This window comes from Lampetra planeri, chromosome 65 (assembly GCF_965212315.1).
Source record: "Lampetra planeri chromosome 65, kcLamPlan1.2.h2, whole genome shotgun sequence".
NCBI lineage: Eukaryota > Metazoa > Chordata > Hyperoartia > Petromyzontiformes > Petromyzontidae > Lampetra > Lampetra planeri.
Window position 1 is genome coordinate 1,311,624 of NC_136171.1, and position 23,681 is coordinate 1,335,304.

The window sequence follows — 23,681 nt, forward strand, 5'->3', positions numbered from 1 at the left end:
CTCGCTCACTCTCTCGGTCACTCTCTCGGTCACTCTCTAGCTCACTCTCTCGCTCACTCTCTCGCTCTCTCTCTCGCTCTCTCTCGTTCTGCACGCAGCCCTTCTCGCAGTCCGACGGCCTCCGACGGGTAGCTCATATCAGCATGCAGAGCTCCCCGTCATCTGCCACGGAGCACACGGCCTCCTCCATCGCCCACTGCTCCTTGAAGGCCGGTACGGCGTGGGTCAGCCACGCATGGCGGAACTCCAGCCACACCCTGGCTCCGACCAGAGCGCGGAAAATGCCCACGCTGCTGGCTGGACGTTTCCCCTCCAGGGCCACCTTCCTCGCCCTGTAAATGGCGAGCTTGGCATAGCCGACGAGCACGTTGACCAGCCCCTGAAGATGTTGGGGTCCGTCGCCCTTCTGGTATCCAAAGATGAGGACCGTCGGGGAGAAGTGGAGGCTTAACCTTAGGAGGATGTTTTTAAGGACCTTGAACAACAAGTCCAGGCTCTTGCACTCCACGTATTGGTGCGCCACCGTCTCCACTTTACCGCAGAACCGGCACTCTGGGGACGTGTCAGTGAAGGGTGCCAGGGAGGCGTTGGTGGTGACGGTGCCGTGGGCGATGCTCCAGCTGAGGTCACCGATGCGGTTGTACGTCGGGCTGGAGTAGAGTTGCCTCCAGCGAGGCCTCTCCGGAGAGATGCAGGGCAGGGCTTTCCTTCAGGCATGGTCCTTGTGGTTCCTCAGGGTGTCCTGTTGGTGAAACCGGACCATGTAGGAGTAGAGCACCTTCCTCTTTACATTTGCGAAGGCCACCTCCGGTAGGTTTTCCAGCCGGCACAGGCTGTGATCCGCCTTCGCTTGTTGGCATTGGCGATGCAGTGGCACGACAGAGAGCTCCGGTGGAGAGGGACCGAGAGAGGCCTCGTCATCCCCAACTCCGATGGGGGGCGTTTTCCCCGCTGCCGCTGAGAAGGCTCCCTTGGCTTCGGCCAGGATCCGGGCAACCACCCGGAGCGACTGCAGCCCTGTCTTTGCGGCCATGTCTGTTGGTCCGAGCCACCGGCCCCGTGTTCCAGGCTCCACCAGATCTCCCATCCTGGTGAGCCGCGCATTGGTGAGGCGCCTCTCCATGCCGGGAATGGCAGTGGTGGATGGCAGCTTTGTCTGTGGGTTCCTGAGGATCGGTTCGAACACCAGATCTTCGGCCGATCGCGGTTGGTTCAGCCTCCTGACGACGAGGGAGCTCCATGTCTGCAGGACGCTCCTGTAGAAAGGTGGCAGCAGCTGTCCCAGTGGGAGGCCCTGCAGGTCCAAGTAGAATAGTTGTTTGGAGCACTGCAGAGCCCCCAGCTGTTTCAGGAGGAAGGAGGCCGTGACGCTCCAGGCCGGTGCAGGGGCGGCGTGCAGGAACTTTTGTGCAGCCTGCAGTCTCTCTCCCCTCCTGCCTCGTGATGGGTCTGTGAGGTCCCCAGGTCCACAATGTGAGCGACAGTGATCACCACGAGTTGGTTGTCTGACGGAGCTGCTCTCCACTGAGCCAGGGCATCAGGCAGGGCCCTACACGGAATTTAGCGACTGACATCCCCTTTCATCTGGCCACATTCCTAAGAGGGCATCCCCAATGTTAGCTGTCCCTGCGTGGCACAAGGACATTGTTGGTGGCCAGCTTCTCGGTCAAGAACTTCTCCAGCGTATTGGGATCCTTGGATGAAATGCACGTTGCAAATGTAAACTATTGTTATTATTATGATGAACCTGTCCTGTGAGCAGAGGAGCATTACTCTGCCAGTAGGGGATGCGATGATTGTTGCCGCGGTCATCCCAATTGAGTCAGTTGTTGTTGTTGTTTGTTGTTTATGTTCAACTGGTACGTGTGTGCGTGTTCTCGTGTTTGTGTATTTAGTGTCCAGGTGCGACGACAAGTTCCTCTTGAATGAGACATCGGGAAGCTTCCATTCCAAAAACTTCCCAGACAGCTACCCCATCGGCATCGTGTGCCACTGGATCGTGAGGTGCGTGACTCCGCGCGCGCGACTCCCACCCAGCGGCACAGAAGCGGGAGACGAAGCCTCCGGTGGATGCCCGGGTGGCTCAGAGGTCAAAGACACGGAGCCGCCATGAACATATAAATAGAAATATCGCAAATTATAAGTATTGATACATTTTATTAACTAATTATAATATGTATTATTTCTGAAACATTGTTTGTACGTGTAGACGATGTGAAGACCTTCACGGCCAAGTTAGGGATAGCAACTTGGAGGTTGGGAACAGGAGGTAGTGATGGGTGGGACACGTGGTGTGCAGGGTGGAGGAGGAGGAGATCAGGGTTAGCAACTTTGGAGGCGTGATATGTGGTGTAGATCACGTTATGGATAAGAGCAGTTACATGTGACAGGAATGCCCCATGTAATAACAATGACCGTGGTAATTTGTTTGTAGGCACGTATGTATGTTAATCTTCTTTAAAAGCACCGTGCGTAGCCAACCGTGCCAATCGGAGGTGCCCGCCCTCCTAAATGCCGGGGCATCTCGGAGCACTTGACACGTGATGAGGAGTGACTTGCATCCTCACATCTCAGCGCGTGTGAGAGGGCACCCTCAGTGGCAGCTGTACCTGTGCGACAAAATATTTCTCAAGAATTAGTCTGCCAGTGGGGGGGGGGGGGGGCAATGATTGCTGCTGTGAGGTCTAGCCTAGGGCACCCCCCCCCCCGGTGGCAGCTGTCCCTGTGTGGCACAATGTGACTCAGCGCCTGGCCTGCAAGCGGGCACGAGTCGACAACTAGGGTGACGATGGTTGCTGCTGCTGCTGCCTGTGTAATTCCAAGGGGGGTATATTCTGCGGTGTCGTTTTTCTCACCTGACACATTTGGACCATGACGTCGGTGCGCAATGACCGTCTCGTTTCGAATGACACCATGGGGTCTAAGGCTTCAGCGGCGAGCGAGGCAGGCGGTGCGTAGTTGTACTCTGCGGTTGACGAACACCGCGCCATGATAACCAGGACGGGGACTGCCAGATTCCCACTGAAAGCCCCCGCGGCAAGCGACAAACGCGCTTACTGCTGGGTCGCAGATTGCATGGCGCATTGTCGCGTGTCGCGGGGTGTCACCGTGCATCACCGCGCATCACCATGTGTAACCACGTATCACTGCATGTCACCGCACGTCATCACGCGTCACCAGGTGTCACCGCACGTCACCGCGTGTGTCACAGAGCGCCGCAGGGTGAAGCCATCGAGATTCGCTTCGTGGAGTTTAATCTCGAGGCGGAGGGAGCCGTGTTCATCCCCTACGCCGGGCTGGGCAGCGACAAGCAGCGCACCGGTGAGTTGGAGACCCGCCAGCATTATCATCATCAGCAGCAGCATCAGCAGCAGCATCATCAGCAGCATCGTCAGCACCATCATCAGCTGCAGTAGCAGCAGCTTAAAACAGCAAATGTAAAATGATAAACTCGCAAGCAGTGTGCGACTGTGGTCATCCAGAAACAGATCGCACAACGTATAACAACGCAATGCCCCGACCCACAAATATGAAGAAGCAAACATCACAGCGATCGTGATGATGTACTGCTACTCCGCTACTGCTCCTACTGACGCGGTTGTATGGGCTTGACCACCTGAATGTGAAATTGTAGTCGTCGTCTCTGCGTCTACATCGGCCGTACGGAAGAAGCAGCATCATCATTATCACTACTGTCAGCAGTGGCAGCAGTGTCGGAGTCAGCGTTATCATCGGGAACAGCAGCGGCAACATCGTCATGAACAAAAACATACAAACCGAGCCGAAATTAAACGTGGAGGGCGTTCTTTTTTTAAGACGCTGGAGACGTTTGCGAAGGCGATCGTTCCACTCCGTACAGTGGAGAGATGCAATAGCCGAGGCGTGTAGCCACTGGACTACGTGTGGTGGTGTTTGCGGCGTCCCTATCTTTGCAATTCCTGATACGGCATACAAGCCCGGGTGTGGTAAGTGTGTGACCGCATTGACTCGCTGGTATGCGACTGATAGGTGAGATGATTGTGGAGTGTAATTTCCGGCAAAGTGAGATTGCCAAAGCTATCTAAACATGGCCTCGGACTTTGAGGGGTTGATGTCTAGGTTGTTTAGCATGAGCCAGTGCTGTAGAGCTCACGTACATTCTGAGAGTGAGTTTATTGTGCACGGGAGTTTGCGAGCTTGCTTGCTTGCTAGCGAAAGCCTCCACATCAACCAAGACCTCACCAATGTCCCTTGATGGCGACTCGAGTCCCACCCCCCTTCTGGGATCGCGCTGCTGCTGTCACCATCCCAGAGTCCCACGCAGATCTGGAAGAACGCCGATCGTGAACAGAGTGGAACAACGCGGACGTCCAAGATGAACGCCTCCTGATCAGGGACCCGAACATCGTCGCACATCCTGGCTTTGACATTACCCCTCAGAGACACACCAGCGGTGGAATCATCAGCCGCATCAGGACATCGACAACAGGCCGATGCACACATCTCCTTCACGAATAGACAGTTAAAGTCACCAGTCACAGTAGCGTGATTGTAACCACGCAACCCAAGCTATGGACCATACAGTAAACCCATAAAGACACACAGAGATCGATAGAGACACACAAAGATATATAGAGACATGCAGAGAGCCATAGAGACGCACAGATATCTATAGAGACACACAGAGATCCATAAAGACACACAAGAGATCCATAGAGACACACGGAGATTCATAGAGACACACAGAGATCCATAGAGACACACATAGATCCATAGAGACACACGGAGATCCATAGAGACACACAGAGATCCATAGAGATACGCGGAGATCCATAGAGGCACACAGAGATCCATAGAGACACACAGAGATCCATAGAGACACACAGCGATCCATAGAGACACACGGAGATCCATAGAGACACACAGATATCCATAGAGACACACGGAGATCCATAGAGACACACGGAGATCCATAGAGATACATAGAGATCCATAGAGACACACAGACCCATAGAGACACACACAGATCCATAGAGACACAGAGATATATAGAGACACATAAAGATCTATATAGATACACAGGGATCCATAGAGATGCATTAAAGACGCAAGTCAGTGTGATTTTGGCCATGCAACCCAAGATATGGACCCATATACCAAACCACTGTAGTCTGCGCTCCTTCAATGGAGGAGGAGCAACAGCAAAACGACACCTTGGCGAGATGTTAACTACCTCGCCTGGTATACATGAAGTTGTGGGTTAGATCCTGACCCTGACGCCTGCTGTATATTTCGAGTTTGCGTGTCTCTCTCCCCGTGGTCGCGTGGATTTTTCTCCAGGTATTTTTCCTCCGCATTGAGTAACACGCGTTCATAGTATTTGGGTGTTCTACCTTTCCACGGGATGATGAGCCACTTGGTTGAGGTATCATTTGTGGCCAGGTAGCTTCTGAAACAAGAGCTAAATATCTCAGTGGGCCTTACCTGGTAAAATAAAAATAAATGTTTATAGTTTGTAATAAACACGAACTCTGTCTTTCCTGAAGCCCTCTCGTCGGGGCCAGCAGCAACATACCTCCACATTTGCGTTTAGCTACTGAACACAATGCCACATGCAAGAATATAATTTGTGGAAAATATGCACATTTTAACTGTTTTAAACACGTCTTTTTTGTCAAACTGTTTAACCGTTACCAAATCTTCCAAAACCAAGTTGAACCGGTTCAATCTGAACTGTGCCCAAACCAATGATGCCGACTATCTGGTGATTGAGCAGCACAACTCACAAAACCACGACAGCGAGCGGCTCAGCCAGGACAGCCACGCCGAGCCCCAAGACTCCTATCGGGGAGGTCCTGCTACATGGGGACGTTTGGACAATACGGGGTCACACTGTGCGTTAATCAGAATCAGTATTTATACTGGAGGAATGCGATGAGCTAAAAAGCTCTTTTCACAGATGTCCAGTTAGGGGCACGGGGTAATAACGTTGCAAAACACTATAGTCGTGCAAAGTACAAGAACAGTAAACAAATCACCCAAACACATAAAAGGCATAAAGTCTGCATTAACCATATATACGTGTGGCAAAACATGCAAACAAACATGGCTCTGATAATATTTGGCATTGTCTTTGAAATTGATTGGCCTATACCAGAGACAGCAGCCTTCTCCATGGCCTTGCCTCGCCACCATCGTTCGACCAGAGAACGCCAAAAGGCGACCAATACAAAGACAATGCAAGTCTCAGGAACACTCACAGCTCGTGTCGAGCTGTTATATCTGTGGGATACGTTTTTGCCGTGTTGAGGGTGAGTAGGCCTCCTCTGAATTGGTGGATTGGACAGACGTCTAGGATGTGGTGCATGGTTTTCTCCACCCACAGGCACATAGGGGGCTTGCTCTTATTCCCCATCGGTGGAGGTTGACGAGGCATAGGCCATGACCAGTCCTGATCCTGTTGAGGATATACCACTCCTTCCTGAGGAAGTTGAAACTAGGTGGCTGGTGTGTGGGGGTATGGCACTGTGAGTAGTGTATTATTGAGTGGTATGATAGTGTGAGTCTTGTTGTATTGAGCGGTGTGGTACTGCGCTGAGTGGCGTTGCACTGACCACTGTTCTGCTGCAATGTGCTGCGCGGAGCAGAGCGCTACACGGGTTCCGCCGACCCGGGCTCGGTGCGCGTCCTCCACAGCGATGCCACCATCGTCTTCTCCTCGCTGGAGGGCAACGTCCCCAACCAGGGCTTCAACGCCACCTACACCATATTCCGGCTGGACGTCCTCACTGGTCGGTAACTGTCACTGCCACCAATCCCAAGTGTGAATCAGTGAATGTGGCTGCTACCTGTCCCAGGTTTGAACCGGTGACTGTGGCTGCCACCCGTCCCAAGTTTGACGTGGACAGTCCAGGGACATAGCATCTATGTTTGGGTGGCAGCAATTGATTTGCGGTTTAATACACTCGGTATTGGCGCCGTCATTCTTTACAGTGCAGTGCGATGATCACGCGGGAAGGCGCCACACTGCTGCGTTTCACAGCCAGAGTCTGCGCTAGTTTCACAGGAAGGGCGTGATGATTGCTCATGTACTGTATGTATGCATGTTGGAACTTCTTTCGTATCGTACATCGCCAACCATTCTAATCGGAGGTGCGTGGGAAGGACAACAAACACGTAACATGAGTAATGTGCAGCTCAACTATTTTTTTCAGTATTGGGATGTCTGGCCAATACCCGTGACATTGTGCGTGTATATTCTCAGCTGTGGGAGGAAACCAGCGAACCTGGAGAAAACCCACGCAAAATGGGGTGGGGGGGGGATATATATAAAAACTCTATACATTCACTCACACACTCAAACTATCAAGCACTAACACACACGCTGCACAACAGGGGGGAGTGAACATACAAACTCTGCACATTCACTCACAGTATCAAATATAAAAAGACAAAGATCCCCCGTATAGCCTTAACAGATTGTAGGGGGCAAGTGCTGTTAGCGAGCACCTATAAAGGCCGGCACGGCACTCGAGGGGGTGGGTGGCCAACACCACGCCCGGCCGCCTTTATCTCCCTAGTGACGATGTTTACACATTGCACCAGGTACTCACTTGCAGCTGAGTCGACCTAGGGGAGGCCCAGGACCGGTTCAGATAATCGTCACTGGTGTTGGCCGTGAGCGGGAAACGAACCCGTGTCGTCAGGTTCAATTCCCAGCGCGCTAACCGCGACGCTACCGCTCCCCACACTATCAAGCACTTACACACACACTGCACAACAGGGGGTAGAGAACATGCAAACTGCACGCGGAAAGGCGCCCGAGTCGGGAATCGAACCCGGGCCCCTGCTTACCATGAGGCACGAGTGTTATGCCACTGCACGGCCACCCTGCATGACTCATGCGCGTGATCAATTGAACCTCCCCAACCTACTCCATAGATTACCAGAAGATAAACTGCACCTTTGAGGACGGCCTATGCTACTGGCAGCAGCTGGTGCCCCAGGACAACAAATGGAACCGACAGACCCGGCCGGGGTTCCCCGGCTTCGCTGGACCCCCACAGGACCACACCACAGGCGCAGGTTCACAAACCCCTCTTTCTCCCGCTCGGCTGCCCGGCTCCTCTCTCTCGCGTGCTTTAGCAAAAGCAAAATCGCGGAATCGATCGCAGCTCATCTTCTGCTCGCTCTGCTCCTGCAAGCAGAGAACCATCTTCTGTCCTTGCGACTGGTGACGTGTTCATGAGCTAGAATGCCCCAATGTCCGAGGTCTGTTCGCCACGACAAGAGGGCTTCAGCAAAGAAAGAGATATTATTTGGGTCTTTCGGTAAAGTCACGTAGATAGGTTCAAAGAAAATAAAACAAACTACGACGTTTCGATCTGAAGGCGTTTCGATCTGAAGGCAAAATGTTTATAAAGGTTCGGGGATGGGCGTGGCCCAAGTGTATCGGCGGCATACAGGGTCATGGGCAGTGCACCACTGCCAATGCAGCAACAATGACAATGCCGCACTACTACCAACGCAGCAGCTATGTTAATGTGAGATATTAGGACGTTAATGTAAGATTGCAGAGCTTCCGCCACGTCGGCGCACGAGGTGGCTGTGTTAGTGTGATAACTTTTTTTAACCTGTTAATATAAAGTCAGAAAGCCTAAAATAACAATTAACATCGGAAGGTAAGATGGAAACATCACAGCCAGTTATGAATTAAACTGGTTAAGAACGTCCTTCCAATGATTGCTCAGTTTGTACCCATCTTCTCGGTTGAAATTGTGTCCGTGTTTATATATCTGGATGGCTTTATGAACGAATCTTTGTTGATAGCCAGTGGGTTTGCAAAGTACCTTCGTCTTTAAGAAACACATTTCGTGTGAGCTCACCGCATTAAAGCAATGATCAGCCACGGCAGAGGTATTGGTCCTCCCGTGTTTCAGATCTGCCTTATGTTCACGAACACGGTCCGAGACATGTCGCTTAGTTTCCCAAATGTAACTACTGCTGCAGACACAGCTTATTTTGTAGACGCCGGAGTATTGCCTGTCAGGGAGCACATCCTTCAGAGATGGGATCAGATCACGAATTATATGTGCTGTGTTAAATCGAACCTGGATCGTGTGTTTGCTCATTATTTTTGACATATTTTTGATGACTCCTGCTATTTATTGCAAGGTGATGGTTTTGATTGGGTCCTCAGATGGTTCTTTCCCAACTGTTGGGATGATAGCTTTACGGATTGTGTAGTCTGAATATCCATTCATCTTGAGAGCTTGGTGTACATGTTCCGGTTCACTGGCTAGGTGATGATGGTCGGAAATACATCGAGCTCTATGGTGTAGAGTTTTTTATGAGGGAATTCTTCTGGGATGGATGGTGGTGGGAGTCACGTTTTAGGTAGGCATTAGTATGGGTGGCTTTCCTTTAGACAGTGTCCAATTGAGCCATCTGGTCTCTTTTCGATTAAAACATCCAAGAATTGTAACTTGCCATCTTTTTCCACCTCCATGGTGAATTTGATGGCTGGGTATATGGAATAGATGTGGCTGAGCAATTGGTTCAGAGATGATCAGCCATATGGCCAGATGATGAACGTGTCATCTACGTAACAATCCGTAAGAACGATCAAGAAAGCACCTAACATGGCAAGGGATGACAAGAAAATGGCGAGAGGGAACAAGATGGAGGAGAGAGAAAAAATTCATAACTCAAGCAAAACAACCACAATTCCCCCCTCACACAACACACAGGGACATTCCCATCAGCGGAATCTTTTAGACCGAGTTCGCGACGACGGAGACGGTCTTCATCTCCTTCACAGGGGGTGTGCACACCACTGGAACCCCCGGAGAAGTAGGTTGCAACATCGGCTTCACAGGTGTTGCAGGCTCGGCGGCAGCAGGCAACTCCTCGCGTTCGGCGAGGCTTTGAAGTCCTTCAGCTGTCATGGGCTCGGAAGCTGTGGGCGGCATGACACAATCCTTCTGACGTATGCCCTCTGCCAGCACTTGCCTCGGCTCGTCGGACACAACAGACAGCCCAAGGAGGAACAAACGGTTTTAACCACGACGAATGGACAAACCAACGGCGATGGGCCACTCGTACATGCACACACTGAGGCCGTTTGACCTCGATCACTTCCATGGGACCCTGCCAAGGCTTATGCAACTTAGGGGACGTACCTACTGGCAACCGCGGGCAATGCAACCATGCCCTGTCACCTATGGACCATGGCAGTACGTGATCCCGTTTCGCTACATTTTGCTCGTTAGCCACCTGTGCTTTGACGGTGTTCAATTTGGCTGCTTCCCGAGCCGCCGAAATGCGTTCCAGCGTAATTTGCATGTGCACAGACAATTTGGAATTCCCCTTTTCCTTCGACGAACCCAATTGAGCGTCTATAGGAGTTACATTTTTCCTCCCATGCATGAGAAAAAACGGCGAAAATCCCGTGGAAGCATGGGGGCCATTCCATACGCGGCCAATGGACTCGGAAAATGCAAATCCCAATCCGTTTGCGACACGCTAACTGCCTGACAGAGCATGGATGTCAGAGTCCTATTCAGCCGCTCCACCACCTCATCTGTCTGGGGATGATATGGCGACGTTCTAATTTTCTTAGTGCCCAACGCGTCGCAGACCTCGCGCAGCAGCTTCGACGAGAAATTCTGCCCCTGGTCAGTGAGCAGCTGCTCAGGTGCCCCTTTGCCCATTACGTATCCATACAAAAACGCCTCAGCAATTCAAGCTGCTGACTGGTCAGGCAACGGCCAAGCCATAGGTCATCGTGAGAAATACTCAACACCCACCAAAATAAATCTATTCCCTCTTGGAGTGGCCGGAAAGGGCCCAAGGATATCGAGCGCTACAAACTCGTTAATCGGTGAAACCGAAATGGATTGCAGCGGAGGCTGGGACTTCCTCTGCGGCGGTTTCCTACGCGCACACTCCATGCACCCTTGGACCAAGTGGTACACATCACTTGACATACCCGGCCAATAATAATCACGCTGCAGTGTTAGCAACGTCTTCCGGACCCCAAGATGCAACAACTTTTCCTCGTGCACCACTTGAATCAATTTACCTCGAAGAGCAGTGGGGACGACAAGACGACAACGGTATAAAATATCCTCCCTCAACATCAACAGGTCATCCTGAAGGACCATTCGCGGTCCGTCAGCAGGCACAGAAGCTTTTGGGTCCAATTCCACGTGACGCCGCAAGGCCGTTAGGGACACATCCTCCAATTGCTCTCGAACCCATTCAGAGCGCGTAAGGGGCAAAACGCTATCAGCAGGTGCAAACACCTCGGCGGGCTCTGTGTCCTTGAACGCTGCCATGATGGTAGCTGATCTCATCGTCGGAGGTTTACAACGGCCCGCACCGGACGAACATGCACAGCTCGACGATTGAGGCAGACGGGACAACGCGTCAGCATTGCAATGCCGCACCCCTTTTCGATATATGACGCGGAACGAGTATTCCTGCAGAATTTCAAGCCAATGTGAAAGTTTGCCAGACGGTTGATCAACCTTCAAGGAGTACTGAAGAGTCGCGTGATCTGTTGAAGGTGCGCTGTGTAAACATCGCCATTGGGGAGACAAAGGCGGTCAGCCGGGCGTGGTGCTGGCCACCCACCCCCTCATGTATCGTGCCGGCCTTCATTGGTGTTCTCTAACAGCACTTGCCCTAACAGTCTGTTAAGGCTATAAGGGGGAACTATGTCTTTATCTTTGTCATTCCCCTAGGGTATTACATCCTGGCCAAGATGCCCATGTCCATGTCTGAGATTGTCATGTGGAGTTTGGAGCTCGAGTCCAGCAATGGGCCCTACTGCCTGCGATTCTGGTGAGGCTGTTTACCCCCCTGCTACACAGAATTAATTAGCCAAATTAGTAAATATAATATATTAATAATTATATTACATCCTGATTTTATCCCCGAAATGACTAACATCTAACAATGAGCTTACGAGTGCTGACTTTAACACATAGTAGTAGTCGTAGGCCTTCGCGACCAATATTATACATAATAGAGGTCTTTTGGGTTAGATCACCCGATGATGCTGGATGTAATGTCACGGTACTCAAATTGTAAATGTTGTGGGTTTACTCTCCGGCTTACACACACCTTTCCGCCATATCGCACTGCATATTTTCAGCTTTCATTACCGAAGTTATTAGTTGTGAAAATGTATATACGTGCAGTATTGTCATTGTTCAAGTTGTTGCATGTAGTTTATGATTTATATATATATAAAAGGGAAATTTGTGAATATGTGTGTCTGTTCAAAATGTTTAGCATACTTCCCGACATGCAACAAACTTGACATTTGGCATGTGGGTAGCTTCCAGGCTGTACACAATGCAAAAAAGTATAAAAATTGACTTTTGTATTTGGGGGGGGGGGGGGCGCAATAAGGGATATATTTTGCACGGCAAGTGAGCGGTGACGTCACATCTGTGATGTCACCCGCATGCGGCAGCGTCACACAGTGTGCCTGCTGACGTCACGCATCCCCCCCCCCCCGCCAAGCCTCCGCATAGGCCGTGCATTAATCCAAGACAAGAAGCCGGGTAGTAAAGCTAGTTGTATATATTTGACGCTGAATTCAAGCGTAGCTCCTTGTTTCGTCACGCACGTGGTGCTGCCGATTGCCCAATTGCATGCCATTTAGTTTATCTTTGACGGATTGGCCCGGGATCACCGGATAATGTTGGAAAGCCGGATAATCGCATGCCTTGACAACCGATGATCAACTGCATTTCGAATTTGGCATATCTGGACCGCGACTCGTGTGTGAATGATGTCGTGGGATCTGTGTTAACATCTGCGATGAGTGAAGCGGACGACACGCGCGAGTTGCAAACATTTGACGGTGAATACCGCACACTCCAAAACCAGCGGTTTCTTAACATTTACCGCCAGGCTTGCAGCCCTTTGGTTCTCAATCGTTAAACAAATGTACTACTTTAATAAACACATTGGGTTTGATGGAACGAAGTTAGTTGCAACTTACGTGCCCATACTTAATGTTTGTGTTGTCGATGATTTACCTTATATATATATAAATAAAAAAGCTGGCCGTGTCTCGCACCCCCAAAAAGGGAATCTCGCACCCCCTGGGGGTGCGAGAGGGTGGCCTGTCGGAGATGAGCCACGCTGGGCCCCCGCCTCTACACCGCCACCCCCAACCTCACTGCGATCTTCGCACCTGATAGGCTCACAGTGACATCACATTTAGCCCCTCTTTATTTAAGGCCGGAAACGGAGGAAGCCTTCTTCACGATTTCTGGCAAAAATCGCCCAACGAAGCCGCTGGTGGTTGTCGTAATTGCCAGCGAAATGATGCACAGCACTCGAATTGTAAATGTTTTTGGGTTTTTCTCTCCAATACGCAACTGGTTAGTGCTGAAGTATAAATAACTAATTGGCACGTTTTGTTTCCGTGACAACCCTTTACTAACTGGCTGTGGTGGCGGTGGCATTTATATTTACTCAATCTAACCCTAAAAAACCTTTTATAAATAACTAGCTTTACCACCCGGATTCGCCCGAGAATTGGATGCTTGTCTTGGATTAATACACGGCCTACGCGGAGGGTGGGGGGGAGTGACGTCAGCAGGCACACTGCGTGACGCTGCCGGATGCGGGTGACATCACAGATGTGACGTCACCGCTCACTTGCCGTGCAAAATATATCCATTATTGCGCCCCCCCCCCCCCCCAAATCCAAAAGTCTATTTTTATACTTTTTGCATTGTGTACAGTCTGGAAGCTACCCACATGTCAAGTTTGTTGCATGTCGGGAAGTATACTAAACATTTCGAACAGACACACATATTCACAAATTTCCCTGTTATATATGTAATAATCCCTCTTGAGACGGCTTCGGAATCAGTCCTTTTTATTTCCACTCCACAATACACTTTACTCAATCACTCTCCGTTGCTGGCAGACAACGGAGAGAGGACAGACTTCACACTAAGTCCCCACTGCGCACGTGGCACCCCGAGCCCCCGTCCGCGCGTGACCCTGCTCTTGTCAGTCTCCAGTCTGCTCTCGATCGTTCTCTCTCACTCTCTCTTAATCCCTTCGTCACGTGGTCCCCCCAGCCAATCGTTCATGGACAGCTTCGACCATTCTCGATGGTTCCCTGTCAATCCCGGGACCACGCCCCTCATCTGGCGCCCCATTAGCTGGGGCCCCGAATGGCTAGGCCAATCACTCCTGATGACATGCCGTGATCACGCCCGGGCCATGGTCCCTATCTCAACCCTTATTGGCTACAAGCAGGACCGGCAAGCCAATCCCCACGTGAACCCTCTATAGCTGTTATTACATCACCCACCCCCCCCCCCCGGTGAAAAAATTTAGCCGTCTCGGCTGGGAAAAGGGTGAAGAACCAATTCCGCAACATCTTATTAGGGCACCAAGGTGCGTTTAACAATTCGAGGGTGAACCGGCGTCCCCGCGCCTAACAACATTTAAAACAGTCACCCTTAATAAAAAAAAATCACGACGTACATTAGGGCGCCCCTGCAGCGCAGTAACGACAGGGAAATCAGCGAAACGATCAAACGTTAATGAAACAGAAGAGATTTCGACCGCGTACGCGACGTGGGACCCTCTCCGCTCCCAGCGTAAGGTCGCTTTGCTTCCGGATGGACAGGAGGTGGCAGGCTCGAAGAAGAAGTAGGTTGTTGGTGCTAGGTCACGTCCAGGGCGGGCCCCATTGGAGGGGGGGCAGCGGGGGCTTCCTCAGCCCTCAGAACCTGTTCATCTGCAGGAGGCACAACACAGTCCCCCCTGGGATCAACGGGCGTGTCAAGCGGCGTAGTCGGCCCGGCAGAACCCGGCAGGTCAGCTAGTGGGGATGAAGGACCGACACGCGCGTCAACATAGGGTTTAAGTCGCGAGGAATGAACATACCACCGACGTTTTCCGTATTGAACGCGGATACTTTGCGAGTTCCGAACATCTACCAGCGTCACAGGCCCCCGCCACAGCCTGTGCAGTTTAGGGGATGTGCCCGCCGGTACCTGGGGGCAGTGGAGCCACGCCAGGTCTCCCACTGACCAAGGCATGCGAGTATGCGATTGACGCGCATACCGTTCGTTCCTTGCCTGAGCACGGGCCGTCGCACACCGGGCAGCCTCTCGCGCCTCCGTTACTCGTTCAAGCGAATCATGCACGTGGTCAGGCAGGGAGCGGGACGGTTGTTTACTCGGCGTACCCAGTTGCACATCGATGGGTGGAACATTTTCACGGCCATACATAAAAAAAAATGGTGAGTATCCCGTGGACGTGTGCGGAACCATGCGGTATGCCGCTAAGACGCCTGGTATGTGCAGGTCCCAATCGGTTTGCTTTTCACTGACCGTGTGACAAAGCATAGCCGAGAGGGTACGGTTGAATCGTTCCACCATACCATCTGTTTGGGGATGGTATGGGGAGGTGCGAACTTTCTTTGTACCTAGCGCGTCACAAACTTCCCTAAGCAATTTAGAGGAGAAATTTTGCCCTTGATCTGTGAGCAGCCTCTCAGGTGCCCCCTTGTCCATGACATACCCGTTCAAGAAAGCATCAGTGATGGACGCTGCCGTTTGGTCGGGCAGAGGCCAGGCCATCGGCCATCGAGAAAAATATTCCACCCCGACCAGAAGGTATTTATTGCCCCTAGCCGACGGGGGGAACGGCCCCAGAATGTCGAGAGCAACTAATTCGTTGATACGGGACACTTCAATGGAACGCAACGGTGGTACATAGTGGTTCCGAGGCGGCTTCCTCTTCGCACAATCATGGCACGAGCGGACAAAGTCATTGATGTCTGCCGTCATACCGGCCCAGAAAAAATCCTTTTGCATCGCGGCCACAGTCTTCTGGACGCTGAGGTGCATCAACTTATCAGCGTGCAGAGTACGGAGCAGGTCGTAGCGAAGCGAAGTAGACACTACCAAGCGTGGTCGGTCAGACAACCCGTCGGTACACATTAACAATCCCGACTTACCCCGGAACATCTGCCACTTCCAGCCCGCCAATTGCGATTTCTGTTTCCCTACCAATGTACGTAGCAGAGACAGCGAGGCATCGGCCTCCTGCTCGCGCAACCAGACCGCGTGCGGCAGCCACAAGGTATCATCGGTGTCCACTGACACCTGCTGCTCCTCCTCCTTCGCTTTCGCCCCTGCGTCGTCCTCATTCGCTATCGCCACCATAACCGGGCAGGGTGACGTGGGCGGTGCCGTGCAGCGGTGCGTGCCCGTCAGGCAAGTGCACGGAGGAACGGGTGGCAGCCTTGAGAGCGCATCCGCGTTTGCGTGACGGGCCCCCTTTCGGTATGTTATATCGAAGGAAAATTCCTGTAACGATTCCAACCACCGGGCCAATTGGCCTGACGGCTGATCCAATTTGAGGGAATATTGCAAAGCCGCATGATCAGTGCGGACCAGGAATTTCCGTCCATACAGGTACGGCCGGTACAATCGAACAAAATGGACAATTGCCAAAAGTTCCCGCCTTGTCACGCAATATCGCGTTTCCGCAGGGGATAGAACCCTGCTGCCGTACGCCACCACCCTCTCAACCCCGTCCTTGCGTTGTGACAAAACGGCCCCAATGCCGATATCACTAGCATCCGTATCAAGGATGAAGGGCTGCGAAAAATCTGGGTAATCTAACATAGGCGCCGTGGCGAGGTGGTCCCGAAGTGCCATAAAGGAACTTTCTTCCTCCGCACCCCATTTAAACCTTTGATTTTTGCCAGTTAGAACGTGTAATGGTTTTGCCAACGTCGCAAAGTTCTTAACGAAGCGGCGATAATAGGAAGCGAATCCAATAAACCGCCGAACATCACCCACCGAGGTGGGTGTGGGCCACTCACGTACACACTTCGTTTTCAGAGGGTCAGTGGATACACCGTCCGAACTGACAATATGACCCAGGTAACGGACGGAGTGTTGCAGATGCTGGAATTTTTTCGGTTTAAACTTAAGGTCAGCCGCACGCATTCTTTGAAAAACTGTCTCAAGGCGTTGGAGATGTTCCTCGAACGTGCGGCTAAAGACAATTATATCGTCTAGATATATGAGGCACGTTTCCCACTGCAGTCCCGCCAACACCAATTCCATGAGCCGCTGAAGCGTGGCCGGAGCCGCGTTCAGGCCCATCGGTAACCGATTAAATTCAAAGAGACCTTGCGGCGTGCGGAATGCCGTTTTGGCTTTTGACTCGTCATCGAGGGGAAGCTGCCAGAAGCCCGAGGACAGGTCAAGGGTGGAAAAGAATTTAACACCCGATAAAGCATCCAATGAGTCATCCATCCTCGGTAAGGGGTACGCGTCCGCTACCGAAATTTTGTTCAACCGGCGGAAATCAACGCAAAACCTCGTACCACCATCTTTCTTCTTAACCAGAACGACGGGCGCGCCCCAAGGGCTGTTGGACGGCGAAATAATATCCGCCGCCAGCAATTCATCTACTGCCCCACGCACGTGTTCCCTTTCCGCCGGGCTCATACGGTGTGGGTGCATACAGACGGGAGGCGCCGCACCGGTTTCAATATGGTGCGACAAAAGCGACGTGCGGCCCAGGTCCAACTCATTTCTGCTGAAAACATCAGCGTACCGCAGCAATAGCGAACGCAAGGCGTTCCTATGTTCATTTGACAAGGCAGAATTCTCTCCGCATAAATCTGCGATCCAGCGTTCTTGTGAACGATCATGCGGAGGCCCATCCGCGGGCATCCGAGCGCGCGGCGGTTTGTCACAAGAGGCGAAATCGGTAGTGGCGTGAGCCAGCACCGATCCCTCCGGAACAACAACGCGGTCAGGTCCCCCATTCAAGACCTGTATGAAAGGTGCCTGACCTGGGCGCACGATCGTTTGTGCCACCGCCAAAGAAAAAGATTTCGATACCGAATTCGATGGGGATAATAGCACGCCCTTCGCATCCCTTCCCATTTGAAGTGGTTTTCGGTAACGCAGCGGGATAAGCATTTGCGCTCCCGATGGAACCTCCACCGTAGCCGCAATGACAGCAGTAACTGTGTTACCTGTAGGCGCATTGGCCAGCAGGGAAGGCAGGAACGCCATCCTACGACCCCCCGGCATTTCCAAACAGTCCTGGTCGACCCGTATTCTCAGCGGCATCCGGCGCAGGAAATCCGTACCCAACAAGCATGGAACAGCTAGCGAGCGAGAAATTAACACAGGTTCTGCGGCGGTAATATTTCCGATAGCGATGCTCACATCCACCTGTCCGCAGATACCCATGCTCCCCCCATTGGCGGCAACACACGCATCATTAACCTTGCGTATCCGCGACGCAGGAATGGACAACAGATGAAAAATAACATCAGAAATGATGGTAGCCGATGCGCCAGTGTCCACCAAGATACGGACGTCGACGCCGTCGATGGTACCTCGTACCGTCGACGAGCCCGACGCCGCAGCCACAATCCTGCGAGCCAATTTCTTCCACTGTGTAGCAGAGCGTGTCAATGGAGCAGGAGAAGTAAAATTATCGTTAGGAGTGTAAGAATGAGTGCGAGTGGATGAGTGATGTGACACGACCTGCCGGGTGTCCGATTTGTGCCGACTCGCCCGAGGTTGTTGCAGCTCCGCAGCAGGTAGAGGAGATGGAGGTCCCCTTGGCGAAAGAGGCGACAGCAGAGGTCGGCAGCGGCAGTCACGGGCGAAGTGGCCCCGTCTGCCGCACTTGAAACACGCGGCCGACGTCGGCCGGTGGTCGGACGACCCGGCCCTCACACGCGGCCGGCCCGTGTAGTCGGCCCGCTGGTCGCGCAGCCGCCGTCCCGGAATCCTATGCGGGACAGCAGCAGCCAGCATGTCGTCGTCGCCCGAGTCGTCGGAGCAGTGGACAACCAGTCGCGGAGACAACCCCAGAGGCGGCCCGTCGATCTCGGGTTTCCCCGTCCATGCCGCCATCTGGTCCCAACGCTTGATATTAAACTTAGCGTCCAGGCAGCGCGCCACCCACCGTGATGAAAGCGGTTCATGGCCGCACACTGGTAGAGAGATGTTGAGCTCCTGAGACAACTCCAGCATGCGGGAAAGGATGAGCGAATCCAAATGCTTGGCCGTTGCATCGGGGTAGGCGGCCATGGCCATCGCCATCAATGCCCCCCGATAGGCCAACGGCGATTCCTCCGGTGCTCGGCGACGCGACATAAATTTTCTGGTGGCCGATGTCGGCGGGTCATAAAATTCCGCCATCTCTGTGAACGCATCCCGCAGTGTCTTCTTCTTGGACGCCGGAATGGAGCGGAAGACTCCCAGAGACACATCATCGAGCAGCGTAGGTAGCACTCCCAGCGCTTCTTCCTCCGTCCAGTTCACAGATCTAAAAGCTGACTCGAAGCGCCACGTAAAAGCACTCCAATCGCCCCCGGCGATAAATTCTTTTATTTGTGGAAGGCGATGTCCGCAGTGGCAGGCGCGTGCCGCGGGCGTCTCCGACTGCCGTTCCCGCTCTCCACTCGGTGCAGGCAAAATGGCGTCCGGCGGCCGCGTGGTGGTAGGCGCGCCCAAAATGGCAGCCGACGACTCCGGCGCAGCCGCCCCACCCAAGACGACGGCGTCCTCCCTCGTGGCAGGAGCAATGGCGGGTCCCGATTCCATAGCAGGACCCCTTCCCGCGGCGTCCAGCTGATCGGCGATCTGGCGACCCACGGCTGGTGAGGACGCCACCGCGGTCACCAGGCTTAGCAGAATGGCGCGCAACGACTCAATCTGCTCCGCCATCAGCCGCCATTCGTCTCTTGGTCCTGCGGTGGTCGCATCCTCCCCCGGTCGACGCTGAGAGGCGTCGAGGCGAGTGTCATAAGCAGGCGGCACAAGAGCTGTAGCTCCCAACAGCTCATCTTCATCCGTCTCGACCTCTTCCTCCGATAGAGGCACGGGCAGGTTCTTTTTTCTGGGGTGTTTAGACATCTTGACGATCGTCCAAACAGTCGCAGAATTACTTCTGACACCAGTGTAATAATCCTTCTTGAGACGGCTTCGGAATCAGTCCTTTTTATTTCCACTCCACAAAACACTTTACTCACTCACTCTCCGTTGCTGGCAGACAACGGAGAGAGGACAGACTTCGCACTAAGTCCCCACCGCGCACGTGGCACCCCGAGCCCCCGTCTGCGCGTGACCCTGCTCTTGTCAGTCTCCAGTCTGCTCTCGATCGTTCTCTCTCACTCTCTCTTAATCCCTTCGTCACGTGGTCCCCCCAGCCAATCGTTCATGGACAGCTTCGACCATTCTCGATGGTTCCCTGTCAATCCCGGGACCACGCCCCTCATCCGGCTCCCTATTAGCTGGGGCCCCGAATGGCTAGGCCAATCACTCCTGATGACATGCCGTGATCACGCCCGGGCCATGGTCCCTATCTCAACCCTTATTGGCTACAAGCAGGACCGGCAAGCCAATCCCCACGTGAACCCTTTATAGCTGTTATTACATATATATAGAAGATAGTGCTCACAAAGGCAGCCTACTGCTACGTGTTAAACAGATCGAGGGTGCTGACCGCGTCTCTCCGCCAGGTACTACATGTTCCAGGGCCAGCAGAGTCCGCTGTCGGTGCAGACCCGGAGCGCATTCGGAGAGGCTCCCCGTGACGTCTGGACTCAGATGGACGACCATGGGCAAGTCTGGGTTCCCGGTCACGTCACCCTCAATGAGTCTACCCCTTTCCAGGTGTCTCTTTCTCACATCCTCAGTGCTGTGTCTCTCTAGCTCAGGTGCCTATGGGGCTGTGAATCAGGTCTGCCCTCCCTCCCTCTCTCTCTTTTTTTACATTTTCCCGCGTTTTAATTTGGTAGAAATTCATAATCCACAATGTAACTTGAACGCGTGAAAACAAAACGCGTAACAAGGTTACATTAAAGTACACAAAATATCGACCATAAATATAGAGAACGCACAGGGCAGTCGTGTGGTTGCTGATGATAATTATTAGGAGCAGAGCGATTATCTCGCCGGCAATCCACTCAATTATCGCGATTCGATTATATATTTTTTTTTACAATGTGATGAACGTAGCGGCATCTAGCAAATACAAGGGGATGATCATGTGAACCTATGACATGTATGTAGGAATCTAAAACACCTCGATTCTTACACACGTTATTCGATCAAATGAATCGCACGTTTAGAGAACCGATCATGAATCGATGCATAATTACAACCCATAACCACCACGCTTTGGAAAAAGCGGCTCAGGGTTGCCACCCGTCTTGGTTTTCCCAGGATCGTCCTCGTTTTGAGGTGGCTGTCCTAGAAAATGTCTGCGTCTTCCCGTGACATTATTAGTCCCAGAATTTTAGCAGTTGTGCAATATTAGGACCCCCCCCCCCCCTTCGTCACACGGCGTCACAAAAAGTCAGACCCCCCCTCAAATATGACTTCACAAAGCTCTGCCGCCCCCAGAAATAAAACATGCTTCAAATCGCTATAAACTATTGTCATTGTAGTGCGTATTTAATGTGACGCTGCACTCTGACGTTGTAGGAGAAAATGTTTATTTAAAAGTCTATTTAATTAAGTAGAACGTGTTGTCTATATTTATTTAAAGTTGCGCATGAAATATTCTGCTTTCCATGATAGGTCCCGGTTTTTTTTTTAATTCTCAGGTTGCAACCCAGCGCACGTCCGTGTCTGTCCCCATCGTTCAAGTTGCCGCACAGCCAAACCCCGAGATCGGCGCATCCTCAAGCGCCAAACTACTGGAGTTAGGGGCCGTCCATAAATGACGTCACACACCTGGGGGCGGGGGGTCAGACATTTGTGACGATGTGTGACGAGGGGGCGGGGGTTTAGAAGTGTGACGTCACGTGAAAATGCGCAACTTTAAATAAATATAGACAACAGGCTGCTACTACGACGTGTTAAACTCAGCCCAAAGTTCTTCGCCAGCTCCCTAATCAGCACGTCATGCCGTCACCGCCGACCGCTCCAACTCATAAACTCAGCCGGCTTCTTGGGCCACGCTTTTTTCTGCGGTTTCTTTGCGCAACTCGGAGCCGAGCGATAGCGGCCACGCCTTGACCAGACCGCCCGGAGGTCTGGTCATGTGTGTGTGGTGTGTGTGTACGTTGAACTTCTTTCGCACCGTACGTGGCCATCGGAGGTGCGGGGAACGGACAGCAAAAAAAACACAACAAGCAGTTTTAAATAAATTGTGGTGTTGTGTAGTGTAGCGTATCGTAATGTAGTGTATAGTGTAGTGCATAGTAGTGTATAGTGTAGTGTATAGTAGTGTATAATAGTGTCTGTTGAACTTCTTTCGCACCATTAATAGACAACTGTACTAATCATCGAACAAACACAGTCACTGCATCGTGCACTTTCAGATGCGCTTCTGCAGCCATTTGGAATGCTCTTCCTTCTCGATATTAGGAAACCGCTGGAGCTATCCACTTTTAGATCATCATCGAGATTGACAAACTCATTTCCTTAGAGCTGCTTTTCACGTTTAGTTTGTTGTCCTTCCCCTCCGCACCTCCGATTAGCGCTGTTGGCAAAAAAATGTCAGCGTCCACGTGTACATCACGAGTTGGGTGCGACGTCAGACTAATTCGAAACTGGCGACCAAAATAGTCATTGTTCTGTAATTGCTTTGGCACAAACGGAAGAGGCTTCCTCAGCCCACTGGGACTGTCCCAGCCCTGTCGGGGCGTTCAGAGGCCCATGCCGCTATGGTGATGTGGTGCCACCAAGGCGCCGCAGTGGCCAGCTTTTAAGTACTTCGCCTTTACCCGTGGGTTGAGCCCACCAAAACCCTTCATAAACTCTTGTTGCAGCAGATCTTTCTCCTATGTCAGCAGTTCACCTGCTGTATCTGTTCCACCTGATGACGGTCGCTTGTGTTGCGATCGAAACGTCGTGATCTATTATTTTTCTACCTACGTGACTTTACCGAAAGAACCAAAGAGTTTGGCATACAGGAGTTTGTGAGTTCAAACCCAACCCCTGACGCCTGCTGTATATTTGGAGTTTACTGTTCTCCCCTTTCATTTGTGGCAGCCAGGTCGCGTCTGAGTAAAGACAATGTTTAGTTTAAATTGTTCATAGTGTGCACTGCGCTATGAACCTGGAAACCCGGGATCGATTCCCGCTCACGGCCAACACCAGTGACGATTATCTGAACCGGTACTGGGTATCACCTAGGTCGACTCAGCCTCAAACAAGTACCTGGTATGTGTAAACATCGTCGCTGGGGAGACAAAGGCGGCGTGGTGCTGGCCACCCACCCCCTCGTGTGTCAAAGTACCGGAATTCATAGGTGCTGCTCCTTGCTAACAACACTTGCTCCAACAGTCTGTTAAGGGTATACGAGGGGGAGCGGAATCTTTGTTTTTGTTTAACTGCCACCTGACCGCCCACCCGCGTGCCTCCCGCAGGTTCTGTTTGTGGTGCAGACGCGGAGACGAAACCCCCACGTGGCACTCGACGACATCGCCCTGGAGGCCGCCCAGTGCCCCGAGGGGCCCGACGCCGGCCCCACAAAGGAGCCGCTGCTGCCCAGTGAGCAACCCGCGCGTGGATTGCTAGACCAGACGGGGAGGGAGGGGGCTTCCGTTGTATTGATGATTTGTTTTGTTTGTTTTCTTAACGGTGAGACGGCCGATAGAGACCTCTTGAGCTGGGAGGGTTGGGAAGTAACTTTGAATGGCGGCCCTCGTGGCT

The 23,681-nt window shown here is 52.3% G+C and overlaps 1 protein-coding gene across 3 annotated transcripts in view; it reads left to right on the forward strand.

Moving 5' to 3' along the window:
• Window positions 1–23,681, forward strand: part of LOC144737172 (enteropeptidase-like) — a 70,985-nt gene that overhangs the window by 18,242 nt on the left and 29,062 nt on the right. For all 3 annotated transcript variants that reach the window (XM_078619893.1, XM_078619892.1, XM_078619894.1), the window contains 7 exons: window positions 1,896–2,004; window positions 3,212–3,321; window positions 6,627–6,770; window positions 7,921–8,064; window positions 11,727–11,826; window positions 20,537–20,690; window positions 23,396–23,519. In XM_078619893.1, coding sequence (XP_078476019.1) covers window positions 1,896–2,004; window positions 3,212–3,321; window positions 6,627–6,770; window positions 7,921–8,064; window positions 11,727–11,826; window positions 20,537–20,690; window positions 23,396–23,519 — 885 coding nt within the window. The remainder of the gene's footprint in view (window positions 1–1,895; window positions 2,005–3,211; window positions 3,322–6,626; window positions 6,771–7,920; window positions 8,065–11,726; window positions 11,827–20,536; window positions 20,691–23,395; window positions 23,520–23,681) is intronic.